General features: G+C 27.9%; 1 protein-coding gene across 13 annotated transcripts in view; it reads left to right on the top strand.

Moving 5' to 3' along the window:
* dlg1 (discs large 1) overlaps positions 1-15,799 on the top strand; it is a 116,672-nt gene that overhangs the window by 25,329 nt on the left and 75,544 nt on the right. For 8 of the 13 annotated variants that reach the window (XM_035081975.1, XM_035081976.1, XM_035081974.1 and 5 more), the window contains exons 3-4: positions 6,737-6,835; positions 9,677-9,847. In XM_035081975.1, coding sequence (XP_034937866.1) covers positions 6,737-6,835; positions 9,677-9,847 — 270 coding nt within the window. Of the gene's footprint in view, positions 1-6,736; positions 6,836-8,814; positions 9,013-9,676; positions 9,848-12,447; positions 12,594-13,624; positions 13,909-15,799 lie in introns of those variants that run through there. The other 5 variants (XM_035081984.1, XM_035081983.1, XM_035081982.1 and 2 more) reach the window with 4 other exon arrangements.

Below are 15,799 nucleotides of genomic sequence, written 5' to 3'. Positions count from 1 at the left end.
GTATTGAAACAAATGGAGAGTTGAAACTTTTCAGGGGGAAATTTATATGCACAAGTAACTTGTGTCAACTACTAAGAATTCTTTGGAACTTTGATCTTTCCAAGTTATCTCTTGGATTATATTGATTAATTGATTCTACTTGTAGCAATTAATTTTATTACTTTAGAACAATATTGAATAGTAACAATCATATTGAAAACTAATTTATACCAGCTGTTTCTTTACTTTTTTTTTTTTTATCTTATTCACCAAAACTCTTGTTATTTTATAGACAAGTTCGTCTGCTTCATTAAGATAATTATTTTTATAACTTTACATACAATTTTCTTTGGTAAAGTTTTTATTTTAGTTATAAAAAATATTTGTAAACGTCTTTATGATTAATCTTAATGTTAAAAGAAAGAATGTTGGATATTAAAAAAATTTTCAAAGTCTTTATTCACTTTTAAAAATTTTGAAGACCTTGATAAAACCTTTTTTTGTCACGTCTAAAATTCCAACTCTTGAAACCACCTCACGATTTTCCTAACTCTCCGAATTATCTGGTTCAGAGGAAAAACCTCGTTTAAATCCTTCCACGTCGCCATACCTATTCCTCTAGTGACATGATTAACCTTGTGTTTATAAGAAAAAATAAAGTAGTAATCCTTCTTAAAAAACGACTGAAATTTTCCTTGGTATTGAAAAGAGTTATTAAAAAGTCTTTTGAAATATTTTAAAGATTTAAAGAATGAAGAAAAAAATGTAGAGTATGATAAACAGATGCTTATTACATACAGTATTTTCTTTTGTTCGTAGTAGAAAGAATAAAGGAACAAAAATCCCAATGTAAATTTTTCTATATTTAAATTTTATATCGCAGATTACTAACTGTATAGAAATTCTTCGTTATTTGATAGATTTATTTTAACGCTCGAGGCATCTTAAATTGTCAGAAAAATAGAGGCAAACGTCATTCAAAAAAATCATAACTTTTTCTAAACTTTGTTCATAAAATGACATTCAACAGAATACACTTCAGGACTTATTGATTTTTTATACACCTGTTCTACATCAATAGTTATGATTAAATGCCATTCATTCTATTCTACCCAGGTATTTCACTCGCCTTACTTTCTTCTAAAAACACGATAAAAATTTAAATTTCGATTTTCTGAATAATTAGAACTCCACTTACTTACATAATTACATGTATTCTTACTTACACATAAGCTCTTGAGTTTCCCATCAACATCTTAAAATCGAGAACGTGGATTTTTTGTCATCACTGAGAAATTGAATTTTTAATGGAAAAAAAAGAGAAGTAAAGTTGAAATTCTTAGAAAAAGTGCGAAAGCTTTATTTAATTAATTAGTTGAGCTACTTTTCATATAGCTCTCATTACAACTCATTCACAATTGTTTCATAAAAATATAAGAGTCAGTCTCTCTACGTACTTACTTATTAACTGTTGTTAAGTCAAGCATCGTTATCTCCCTTTGTCGCTCACTAGACGCTTTTATGTGGGTACTAATTTTCCAGTACTTTACAAAAATACTTTTTTAATATTTTCACAATATATTCATGAAATAAAATCATAATGCAATAGATAAAAACAAATAGTATTCTATGATCCAGAACTGACAGAATAATTTTCAGCAGTTTGGTTATTTTTCGAGCGTGAACGGAAAATCATTTCAAAAAACATTTTTCAATTATCGATGATGTATACTCTCTGTCTATTGATATCAATCTTTCTGGAATAATTGTTCATCCATTCCAAGTGATTATTATTTTAACTGTGATACGTATTCTACTGTTATTGTCGATTTATTTTTTGAAATTTAAGTAAAGAAATCTTTGATTTATTTACAACAAAAGGAGTTGAGCAGGATCCTAAAAGAGTTTGTTTGATTGGTTTTTTCAAAGATGGTAAAAATAAATATTTAGAGAAGAATGTTTCTTTATAAATTGAGTATCATTCGAGTTTTTATTAACTTTTATTATATCAAGTGATATAATTTTAATGGACCATAATATAATTGCTATGGAGTCGTTGATAACCTGAGCAATTAAAAAGTAACCCTGAATAAAATTAAAATGGAAAGTACAGTCCACTGTACAGACATCATACCCCCACTATTTACATGTATAATTTTATGAAAATGTGTATTTAAGAGATTTGAAAGGATTAGGAAAATTGAGGAAAATATCTCGCCAATTACTTTATGCCAATATTTAATCAAAATTTGATAAACTATCAAATATTTCCATTTATTGGATAGAAAGTTTAAATGAAATCAAAAATACTTTCGGTTTGTTAAGTTTTATTCTTTATTGTTTCAAAAATAAATTTTATCATCGTATTTTTATTTCTGTTCTACAAACAACTAATTTTTTTTACAACTTATAAAATATTTCTTAAAAACTTGGACTATTCTTTAATAAAAAAAATTATTTAGCTCCTTTACAAGGAATAAAATGTTTGTTCTCAAAAGCAATCTATTGAATTTATTTGTATTTTTACTGATATTAAAGTAGTAAATTGAAGGAAAAATTACTTCTCTCTGTGGTGTATTTCAAAACTTTACTTCTCATAAAAATAAAATCCCTCACATTTTCAAAACGTTGATTCAATTGTTGTAAGTGATCCTAAAGTAATAGAATACAAATACTTGAAAATTTGAACGTAAACGATAAAAATCGGTGAAAATCACTCAGTGTTACAACGTGTCCTACATCCGGATTTTCAATAAAATCGTTTTTGAATAAAATTGAATTAAAAGAGGAAAAAAAGCATATGAATGTGAAGCGTTTTAATAGTTGAAAATAACTCATTTCAAACTCAACTATTCTCTTTCAGCAGATCGAATGACCGTTTTGGTCTTCAATAGTTGATGTAAATAGAGTAACAATCGACTCATGTGACAGAATTTCAACACGATAAATCATTAGGAGAAATAATAAAGGTAACTGATGAAAATCCATTTGTCATTTCCACTGAGGAAAGAAGTAAAGTTTCATATATCTGATGCTTGTCGATACGGTGGAACTAAAATACAGGTGATGCCACATTGGTCGTTCGGCAAACTAATCTCGACAATTGCACGACTTTAACACAACTTTGCTCCAGTACCTATTGCAAAGTTAGAGCACAAAAACAGCTATGCGCGAACGTACAAGTAAAAAAATATAAAAGAAAAATACTTTATACTTTGCTCTAGAGAATGCTTGGGTTGTGGAGCTACGTAATATCTTTGTTAGTTTACATTACTTTTTGCCCTCCAATGTTTATCTGTGACCAATGAAATTGCATTACTAAGTAACTGAAAAATTTCACATCAATTACAGTATACATTTTCAATGTCTGTGATATTATAGTGCGACAAGTCTGAAAGTCATGTCTATCGATCTTGCTACATATATTTCTTCATTTGAAAGACAAACAAACATACGTCGCTTCGAATTTACCATTCATCAATAAGACTCAATTGTCATAGACAAATATTTTCTCGGAAACTGAATGTCGGTTGAACTGTTCAAAATAATATCCAGCGTTTTTGGTTGATTGTGTTTTAAAGGGGACAAATAATAATTAGAAATATAAATGGAAACGTAGTTTTAATTATTGTTCGAGTATTAATATCATTTCGAGAAAAGTTTTTGTTGAATAAAATACAGAGTAAGCCCCGATCCATTTTTTTTATTTATTGATTTATTTAAGATAATAATAATTGTTTTTGTGTTTAAAACAAGATTCATAACAAAATCGAATAAACTTGATGAATAGCTGAATAATCTAGTCTATTTTTAAATATTTGTTAATTAATATTTTTCATATTGAAATTTTTGAAAATTTCCCTTAGAGAAGGCATTCTTTTAGAATATTGTTTATCCATGCTATTATGGTAATTTAATGACAATTGAAATTAAATTAGATTTTCTGAAAATGAAATCAATCACAATAGATTGATTATTTTTTTTTACATTTGATAAATATAATTTCAAAAAAATTTAGCTTTTATAATAAATTGTTTATAAGAATCAATTGAATCAATATGTAAAAATTTATTTTTACAAATTATATTAATTTGCTAAATGATTATTAATTATCAAATCGACTCAACTCTGTTTTATATTTTTATGAAGAAATACATGACGGTCGTTTATTATCAAGTCATTTAAACCTATACAAATACTTATAAAGAGCTAAAACCAAAAAATAAACAAAAGTATTTTTTACTTAACGAATGTTTCAAGCTGAGGACTTCTTATGAGCTCTGTAGCATATTTCATCTTCTCGTTTGGTTAAAATTCGTGCTTAGTTGGGCTCATTTTTCACTTCTATTCCACAGTCATGAATTCTCTACAAATTTTCTTAAACTAAAAATAAATTCAAAACTAATCGTGCACGAAACAAAATAGAGTTTCATGGGTGCTCAAATACTCATTTTTGCGGTTGAATCAGTATTCTCAATTGAACAGAAATCACATGAGGGCGAAGAACTGAGAATAAATGCGTGTATTTCCACAATGTGGGAAGAGAAATAGAGAGGTATAGAAAAAAGGGAAAAAAATGAAAAAGGGAAAAGCAACTGCAGATAACAATCCGAAGTGTGCTTGCTTGTTATCGAGAGTGAACCCATTTCTCTTACCCCGTCGTGTTGTCTCTCGTCTTTTCTATTCCTCGGGTTTTTTTCTCTTTACTATCCACCTTCACCACAGTGTTCGACTGCGGTCGAATTTCGCACGCTCGTTTCGATTTTCGTGATGTGCATCCGACATGCTATACACAACATCACCACTCTACTCCACAGCATCTCTATAAAAAAATAAAATAGAAACACAAAAGTCGGAAAAGAAAAAAAAAGTGCAGAGTAAAAACATTTCGTGTACCTATTTCAATTTCTATAATTCTTTCGAATAGTGCGAATACTTAGAGGAAAATGTAGTACAAAAATTTACAGCATCAGCCTTTGAAATAATGGAACAGCTAGGATAATAGGCGAAAGTTGATGACACAGTAGGTAGTACAGTTGAGGGGATGAGTGTGATGCCTACAAAAGGTATATGTTCATACAAAAGTGAATGTTACCAGAAAAAAGAATGTAGAAGCGTCCATGTACCGCTTCTATTCTACATTTCCTGATCGACCGTTGTAAAAACTTTTTCGCCAAATTTATGCTTTCTTTGTTCATTAAACGGTTTGCTGCTGTAACGAAATTTTACGCATTTTTTGACATTTTATTTCTTTATTTCTGTTTCTCGGTCAATTGATCTATTGTTTCTGGTTGAATACTGCTGTTAAAAATTCACATATTACTTTTTAAAAACATATAACCACGAATCTTCAATACATTGAACTTTTACAAAAATCATTTCTACCTGATTTTAAATTAAAAATTTTCCCTGGCCTGGAGGTCAAATAAATCAGGTGATGATTCAACTCATATTATTATTATTTTCATAATTATCTTCAATAAAATAATATGAATGGATAAAATTGTAAAAAAATATTATCTTATTCTCTCTTAAACCAACATTTAAAATTAAAATTGAATAACACTTTACTCTATTTTGAACCCTAAAGATTGACATATCTCTTTTAATATTGACTATTTTTATCTCAACCCACTCACATATTATAATCAGCATAAAATTATCATCAACCTTGCAATTTTACCAACGAAACATTTATTTTTATGTAAACCATTATTAACAATCAAAAACTCCTCTTCCTCAGTACATTCATTGATTCATGATGACCGTAAACATACTCATGCAGATAAATGTAAATTATCAACAATTCTGTGATATACACATCAGGCCAGTGTATCAACTCTTGTCAATAACGATATATTTCAATATCTCTTCAACGCGCAAGAAATATTTGCTGATTAGAATTGATATAATTCATGTGATTTATGAATTTGCATTTCTCATTACAACAGATATTATTGATGAAAATAAATAAAGAATCTCTTTCAGTCCATTCATTATCGTTATTAATAAATCAACAGCCATTATTTTGGGATTCGTGTCAATGTTATCATTGATAACAACAATAATTAACTCACTATGCATGCAAACGCGGCTTTTCTGTGAAAAATAAAATTATAAAGAAAATGGAAATGATATTCGGTCGCGTTATGATAGTTATAATTTATTATTTATCATTAATTACGTTGAAAATGTTTCCCAGACACGATTTTATTTTATTTTTTTATCCCTGATACCACTCACAGTGTCAGCTTTAGGCAGTAAAATAAATTTTGATCAAAATGGTAGTTACTGTGGCCAGTAAACAGTCACTAATGAAAACCTACACAACATAATACTGCATATGAATCATTGAAAGTTTTATTAAAATTTTTTTATTTATCGAAATAATGAAATTAAATGTTCTATGCTGTTAAGAAAATAATCCACCTGGTAAAATTCATCCAGAATATTGCATAAAATGTAGACTTTTAAGGGTTGCTTGAATAACAGTTACTATCTCCAGACAACTCATGTTCCGTTATTTCACTTAAAAATAATACTCAAGTAACTGACGTTTATCTTTATAAATTTTAAACTCAAGAGAGATGAAGTTACATACCTAGGGAATTAACAAAATAAAAAAGTAAACACTCGTTGTCACGTATGATGGACATAAACTCACGAACACACAAACTTATCACCTGATGGACACAAACTTTTATCAACTTTTCACTCTGTTCATTTTCATACTTCATTTTATGAATGGTACTTTCAGGGTGGTCCGACTTCCGCTTTTCCATTGACCCAGACTCTATTGAACATTTACGACTATAGGTCTGCCAGCCCTGATGCTCAAACGCTTGACCAAAACCAGGTTCGTAACTTATCCATTTTTTTCATTATCTCATTCACGTTATCATAATTATTGTTAAGTTTTATTTATTTTTTCTACTGAAAGTTTTAAATCTTTCAAATCTTTTTTTTTTTGCTGTCGATCGATTCGATATTCTCAACTCCCCAAATTTCCAGCATTCTTATCAGCATAGTTTTACATAATTTGCATTCATTCTGTTCATTGTCAACTTCACATTGAAAAAATCGGATATACATTGTATTAAACTAAACATTTATTTTTAAGGAGAATAAGTCTATTTTAATACTTTTGGAGATAATTTAAACAAATGTGAAGATAAATAAATAAATTTTATAAACGATTTTGATAAAGCTCTTGAGCACACATATTAATAGGTAGACATTTTTAACACAAGGAAGATTTATATGCATTTAGAGAAAACAAAAACTTGCTTGCTTATATAAAATCATTCTGTATAAGAAAAGAAACAAATATTGACATCTTATTGTTAATTGATTAAATTTTCAATTTTAACGTAAAAAATTTAAAAATCGATTATTTATTTGTTCTTCTAAAATTAAAAACCATCCGATTATTTCTACTTTAATTACAAGAATTCTAATAATATATATCACTGAATATTATAAATAATTAAAACTCAATGAATCAAATGAATTCGTTAAAAAAAAATAGATATGCTCATTTGTCGTTAACATTGAAACTTTGATGAAACAATCATTGTTTGAAGCTACATAGTACCATTTATTAAATTTCTCTCATTCTTCTTTCAATAATAGAGCAATTTAAATAACAAATTCATCTGTTAGCTCATATTGATTTCCACAGCCGGTTCTATACATTTTCGTGCTTACCGACATACGTGAGGTTTTGTGTAATCCTCCTTCCTCAGCGATAGCAAATAGAGAGGAATATCATCCTCAAGAAGTTTGGTGTAATGCAACCTTTGTCGGTAACTTATCATAGATCGAAGAATTTACCTTTAACTTTTTGATTGATATCTAAATTAAATAACAAATGTATCAAAAACCCTCTTATATTATTGTTGTAGGATTCTTAAAAGCTTTTTATTGAGGGTTTTCTTGTGTGATAGATCATTTTTCTTTTGTATTTTTTCTCTCTAGCCATTGATAAATGGACTATTTTATTACAATTATTCGAATGGGTAGACAATGTAGTCTCTATTGTGAATAATTAGAAAACAATTAATGTCATTTTTACACTTCTAATTTAGGATAATTGAATTAATTGAGCAGTCGTTAAATTTCCAAATAATCACCTACATATGTTATTAACTCCCTAGAGGTTAATGTATTATCTATTGGGCTTTCAATTGAATTGCTATAATTCAAAGACTTTAATATAGTTAACTGAATAGGTTTGGTTAATTACAAGAGGGTATTGTGTTTAATCCAAATTTATTGTGGCCGAATTTTTTGTTTCATGCCTTTTAATCAAGCTATCTTTTGAATAATTTTATGTCTGTTTAAAAAAAAAAAGTAGATTACATGAGATAGCAAAAAATTTTTTTTAACGAAAAAAACTTGATGGCCTCATTTTTTATTAATAAGTAAATGCAAAGAAATATCTAATAGTCTACCAAAGGCTGTAATACCTAGAGTATAAGTTTTTTACTACAAAATAATCATGAATTTCTTTGTAATTATGGTTTTTTTTTAAAGCTTATCATATTTTTTATGATAGGTTTATCACAAGCATCATTCCACAAAGATGTACTTTGAACAAATTATATACCACAAAAGAGTTTCTTATTCAAAGAAAAAAATTCATCTTCACTTAAACTTTCAGCTGACTCAGCAACTCTGACAATAGCCTCTTCCGGGGAAATTCTGTCAGAAATGCGGTCATAAGCTCGAACTACTGCAGTCATTATTCCCGTGTGCATCCTCACAAATCCACGTTCGTTGCCAAAGTGTGAAAATAAATCCATCTTCCATGTTTTAAATCGTGGAATTTTTTTGATAATTATTATTACCATGATTGATTGGGTGTCAATAGTACGTCATTCACGACGTAGGTTTAGTAACTGTGTATATGCAGTACCAATGATTATTCGAAAACGTAGGAGAACTAGACGATTGCCCATTAAATCGTCATCAGTTCATGATGATAGCAATGATGATGATAATAATAGTAATCTCTTATGTGGATGTTGGAGTGTGAGTTGAAGATGATTATTTACCTCAATTTACACAGTCACGTGGTTCTATTTTTACTAAATGATATTAATTTGTAAACATTTATGATGAGTTACCTGTCAATTAACAATTAATTTTCATTTGAAATATACACTAAATTTTTAAGCAAAAAAGAAATGAAGATGTTGACCTATAATTTATTTCTTTTTATAGATCACTTGATTCTTAAACCAAGTACTTCTTTCCAAGTGATTTTAATTATTCTATATTAATATTCGAAACTTTGAATTTCTTAACAGTATCTAGAACAAAATTTTATTCTTTTTTTAACATTCACAGATTCAAATCAAAAGAAAAACTGTTATCTTTTGCGCATATTTTTTGTAATATTAATGATTAATATCAATTATTTTTTATTTATTTAAAGTGTATATACGGGATCAATACTTGCATTCTTCAATGAAAAACAAAACATATGCACTGGATTACGGGATTTAAAGAACTGTTGGAAGAGTATTTTAATAATTAAAAGTAAAATGAAGAAAGTCAAGAGATAAAATTTTTATGCTAGTTATTAATTAATTTCATTAATAGGAAAAAAATGCAAACAATGTTGAGTCTATTATGAAGCAGTTATCCACAGAGATGCATTTAATTAACGGAATAATTATTTTCTTTATTCCAGAAAACAAGATATACCACGATAAACGTAGAAGAACCATTACCACCACCTCCTTCACCACCACAAATCAAAGAAGCCATACAATTAGATGGAATTTCAAGACCAAATTCTGTGGAACGCACTATACATCCTGATGTTTCGCAGTATATTGTTTCAAATCATGATACAATTAAAGTAAGTCATATTAATATCTATATTAATTAGTTTTAATAATTAAAAGTTTAGAGGAAAATATGATGAAAAATTGTATTGAAAGATATTTTTGAGTGTAGCGCATGTGCAGTTTAACTGCTAACTACGCCATCTACACTTAGCTTAAGGTATTAAAGAAAGCTTGCAATGCTGGAATCAATAAAAAGCTGATGACGAAGTTTCCGAGAAATTTTTCCTCGAAAGCTCTGTTGGTGTTAACTGTGAATTCTGCTTTATCGATAGACTACAGATAAAATAAAATCTACTTTTTTATAGACATTTTTCTGAAAGAATTCTAGTTAAACAAATAACTCTTTTCATTTCTTCTGAATTCTCATGAATTTCTTCTCTAAGGGTTTTTTTTTCTCTACCAATTAATTTAGTTCTTCAGGAATTCCATTGCAAGTTTATTTGTTTTTAAAACAACATTTTTCTTCAATTTTTTGTCTATTTAGTTATTAAAATTCGATCGAGTTCATTCGATTGTTGTTAAAATACACTCAGTATATTTTCTTCAAAAAGAAAAAAAAATTTAACAAGTGATTAATCACTTAATAAATTAATAAACAAACGATATAATCAATTGAAAAATATCGTAGCATAAATTTAATCAATTTTTATATCGATAAAAATAATAGAAAAATAATACAATAGTAAATGGATAACTGCGTCATCGGTCGAGCGTCGCGAATGCGTCACGTGCATCAGTCCTATCTGCATCGTCGCACATTGCACTTCCATTTGATCACTCGTCGCCTTTTCCTTTTATTATTATTCGATATAGATATACATAAATCATTAAACAACTTGACCATCTTGCAAACTTATTAAGTATAGTGTTTACACAGTTATATCCATTTGTGTTCCCTTACTAAATATCATCACACAAATTAAATTACATGTTGTTAGTGATTATTATAAAATAATTACTCATTAATAACAACTAAATCTAGTATATTACCGGGAACTGGATAATGATCATGTAGTAGAATTGTATCATTTACTTGAAAAACACAACTGATTTTTACTTCTCCTAAGCCACGTTATGTGAAAAGAGTTCAAGTGGATAAACTCAATGTGTGTTCAGACAGTGTGTAATTTCCAACGCGTAGTATTAGATACATTATTTTAGGATTCTGTTGTTCATAAGGCATTTCAATGTTTGCAAATACAGCGTTATTAATGAATTCCACCATTACACGTTTTTAAATATAAAATTAATTATTCTAAAAATACTCGAAAGTTCAATATATAACAAGAAAATATTGTTCATTTTTTTCAATAAGCCTGAAGCATTTTTAATTAAAATTCGCTTCTAGTATCTTGTTCATCGAATAGTTTTAATATGAAAAAAGTCAATTGAAGAATAAAATAAACAAATCAATATCATGAAGAGAATTTGAGTCTTTCTTTTATTCATATACTGATAGACTTGATTCATCTGAATGACTTTGCAGGAGTCTATTATCTCTTTTGATAATCTCAATTTTTTAGTAAAAAAAAAAATCTCAGAAATTGTAGTCTTTTATAAGTTTTTTGAACGAAGATTGTCGTTTCATATGACTGGTTCTTTTTACATTTATTTTTACATCACTTGTTTTTTTTTTTGTTACTCAAAAGCAAAAGCTCAAACTCGCATTTACTGTTGTGTATCTAACACACAGTAGTTAGGGACTATGAGTTCAGTGAGCATAAAGTGAGTGACATAGGTTCCATCTCGATATTAAGTTGAAATTTCTACTTTTTGAAAGAAACGTGTCTCAGGTCTACTTTTAATATCAAATGGATGATCCGTATTTCAGAATACCTCAGGTTGGTAAATATTTTCCTTGTGATAGAGCATAATATTTTCTTATTAAACTTGAGAATAATCAAACCCCAACGACAAATAACTATCTCTCATTATTTTATTATTATTGATAAAAGCCATTGAACACTACTGTTGTAATAAAGTAATTTTTACTTTATTTCTAAATATTCATATTTTTATTAGAATTTTAATTACTTCTCTTAATAAAGATCTTATTGACTAAATGTACAGGCAAATAAATGAATAGCAGTACGTGAATGGTTTCATGAATATGGTATCGATATCGAGTAGTATGATATTGAGATGGAATTGCTTATGGGCGTTCATTTACTAATAAAGTGCTCACTTGTTGACAGTTTAATCCTAATTATGGTTATAAATCTATTCATCTGGATATCTTTTTGTTTTTTGTTACTGGAAAAAAACGCAATTAAATTTTTTTGAAACAACAGTTTAAATAAATTTTTAATCATTATACTTTTAAATGTTTTATCGTAACAGAAATTTGTCAAACATGACATTATCCATAATATGATGCAAATGCAAAATTAGATATAATAATGTTAAATTATATTATGTTATTTTAATTCTCTTATAAACTTCAGAATACATTCATACATTATTGCGTGTAGGATATAAAACTACTGATAAACATTACGTGACATTGTGCAATATTCCAGTACAATTCTTACATTAAATATTTACATATTTTTTTATAAAGATTTTTTAAAACATATCTATATGTATATAAATATCATTGTTTAAATTTTAGTTATGGCTCCGGTCAATTTTTTTGCCAATTTCATCAGATGTACCCTTTGTTCACAAGTTAAAAAACCTCGAAAACCAAAAAAGAATGTGCATTTTGAAATTCCGGTCGACACATTATCCATTTCAGAGTCAAATAGATCACGCAGGGTGAGTATTTCATTTATCTTATATGTAATAAAATAAATTTTTGATAAAAGTTAATTCAAATATTTAAATATTGAGGTCAACATTGTCATCGTTTTACTTTGATCACTCTACCGTATTATATGTTTTATAAAAAAAAATATTCCTTTGAAATCAAATTAAAATAAATTTTTTATTAGTCTTTGATCATTTTTTTTTACACCTAGAGTTTTAAATTAAGTATCAACAGTTTGGCTTTGGAAGAAAAACAACTTCACCTTACCAAATACCTTGTAAAAAAGTAAACGATCAGAAAAAAAATTTATTAAAAAAAAAGATAAAATGAACCTTTTAAGAAATATTGTGAATAATAAAACATTTTTTTACATTATTCTAACGAATTGCAATTTTTATATGTAATGTTAAAAATTTTGTGTAACATTCATAGTAATTTTTAATAAAATAGAATTATTTTCGGATTCACTAAGGTAACACAAAAGTCATCCTAAAAATTAAAATAAAATAATTTACTAATTTAACACAACAAAAAGAACAAATAAATGCAAAATAAAAACTCGACAAGTGGAACATGAAAAGAGCGTTGGTGGAGAAATGATTCGTGGGGGTGACATCGCTTAGGAAGGGGTAGATCTTGCGCTGTTCACTCAACCTAACAGCATCCCTCTACCGAGACTAAAATCACCAAGTAAAACGGCAGTCACTCGCGTGAATCGCGACCTACGAGATCTTCCATTCATATTATATTTCATCTAAATTATCCGCACTGCGAAATTATTCATACACTCATTCTGCTAATATGCATTACAAGCATCGAATATTACTACTGATTTACAACAACTGCTCAATTAAACCAGCAATAAATCGCAACAAAAAAAATCCATTTTTATAAAAGTGCTTAACAAAAAAACTGAAAACATTTCTTTTTATTCAAACAATTCGATAGAAGTTTTTTATCTGAAATTTTAAAAGAAAATTTATTAAGTTGTTTGGTCAGAGAAAATTCATAAAATTAATGGATCAAATACATAAGCACGTGTCTGTGAATAATGTTGAGTAATAATCAGTTGGTTGTCAGCAGAAAAGTCACGTGGAATGTGGTATCCTTAGTGTATTAGAATAACGATAATACTGTAAACTCTATAAACTCAAACATAATCTCAGGAGAATCCGTGTTATCAAACTGGAGTATCAATGCGACTCACGTGTAGCGCCCGCCTATGTAGGGATGGGTTTCAACGATAAAAAGCTGCGAAGATTGCGAAGATTGCGGCTGTTTGGCCGCGCCAAAGTTTATCTTACAATTCGATGGCCTCAGTTGGTATGCTTCTTTTATAACGAAATATTCATTGTACATTTTATGTCCTACACTCCATCATAAACTGAGTTATCATATAAATACCTATAAATACCCAAGTATCTCTATGGTATTTATTTATGACTAATAAAAAATAAAGTTTCAGAATACACTACTACACTTTGGCAACGACATCTTTATCTATCTGTCCTTCAATTCAAAATTTTATATTTTTTGTAGATTTATTTTTGCTTATTTTATTGAATGTTTTGATTTTTTAATCATAATTATTTTTATTGGATAAATATTTTTCGGACTTTTTTTTTTTATTGAAATATTTTAATTAATATAAATATTTTATTTAACATAGTTTTGTATTAGGTTGGAGAGTAAAGTAGAAAATATACACCATGAGATTTTTAAATTAATTAATGGAATTTTGTATTCAATATGATCAAATATCCGCTTCATATTTTTTTAGATTTAATACATTTTGAATCATTTCAATTTGAGTGAATAACTTTATATTTTTAATACACTCCAATTATCACTTTGTCAGTAAATTAAAATAATTGTTATGTTGAGAACTTTATACGAAAATACAGAAAAAATTCGAAATTTATTTTAAATGAATAAACAATCCTTGACATCGTCGAAATTATTTATGCATATAACTGTTTTGATTAACTCTATTTTGTTGATTAAAAACAATTAAAATTGTTTGAAACATATTTGAATTATTCATTTGAAAAGTATTTAGTAATATTATTTTCACAGAATGTATGATGTTCTCAGGAGATCTCTTCTAACTTAATCTTGTAACTTCCTGAATTCTACTCTATTTCCCGAAACTTAATCTAGCGATATTAAATGAACTTTATCTTTTTTTACAATCATAAATTTATTAATTTCGAGGATAATAATCAGCACAAAATTATTCTATAACATAGTATTATGTGGCATTAATTTGAAAATTATATATTTGATTACATGAAACATCAAGGATATGTTTCAGCAATTATAAACATTCAACGATATCAACTGGGAAAAATAAAATAAAATACACAATAACACCGATAATAGACTTTAACAAGTATTTAAATCATTAGCCATTTTTGTATTAGCCATATTATATATAAACACCATTTAAAAAAAATTTATTAGGTATAATTAAATAGAATTTAATTACCAACTATTTTCTAGTGGAAAAGTTTTCCTAGAGTATTTGATTTTTTTCTACCTTTCTAATAGCTTTCAATTGTCCACTATTACTGTTTGCTGTTTTCAAAGTTTGACCTACTTCTCATCTAATTGATCGCACAAGGTGTCACAAATTTTATAAGCTATTGATTTTTATCTCTCTATGGACCTATGATAGCCCACCACATTGTTGTGTGTTAATTAACGTTGTTTTAATAACTTCTCCAACACACAGGAAGTTTTAATATCAAAAGAATCCAAATCTGTGGTTAGAGTTACTTATAAAAGGCAACTTCAAGTATCCTAAATAAAATTTAAGCTTATATAAATAAAATGCTTTTATGTTGAGAGTATTTAACGGAAAGTACTCCACAAAGAGTGAAGGTTGTATAAATCTAAAGGCATGCGTGGCTCCGACATTGCTTGGTTTAAAAAGAAGAATAGAAGATGGAAAAAGGAAAGGAAAAATAGGGACTATAGAAGCAACGTAAGCGGATGTCTCCCATGAGAAAACTCACGTCGTTATAATGGATCTCATTACTTTTATCGTCTAGGCATACATCTAACCTGACTTAAAATTGCCACCCTCAGGGCTCTCAACTTGTACAAAAATGCTAGATGAAGAATCCCAGACCTGCTCATACAATTTTTCTCAGCTCAAGTAATTTTCCTCTTTTCTTAAAATGTACTCTAATAGTTTCCTAACTTCACTCCC

The sequence above is a fragment of the Chelonus insularis genome, unplaced genomic scaffold (genome assembly GCF_013357705.1).
Source record: "Chelonus insularis isolate UGA/USDA-ARS -01 unplaced genomic scaffold, ASM1335770v1 contig_331_pilon, whole genome shotgun sequence".
Classification (NCBI taxonomy): Eukaryota; Metazoa; Arthropoda; class Insecta; order Hymenoptera; family Braconidae; genus Chelonus; species Chelonus insularis.
Note: the sequence above shows the minus strand (reverse complement) of the source record. Positions and strands in the feature narration are given on the sequence as shown.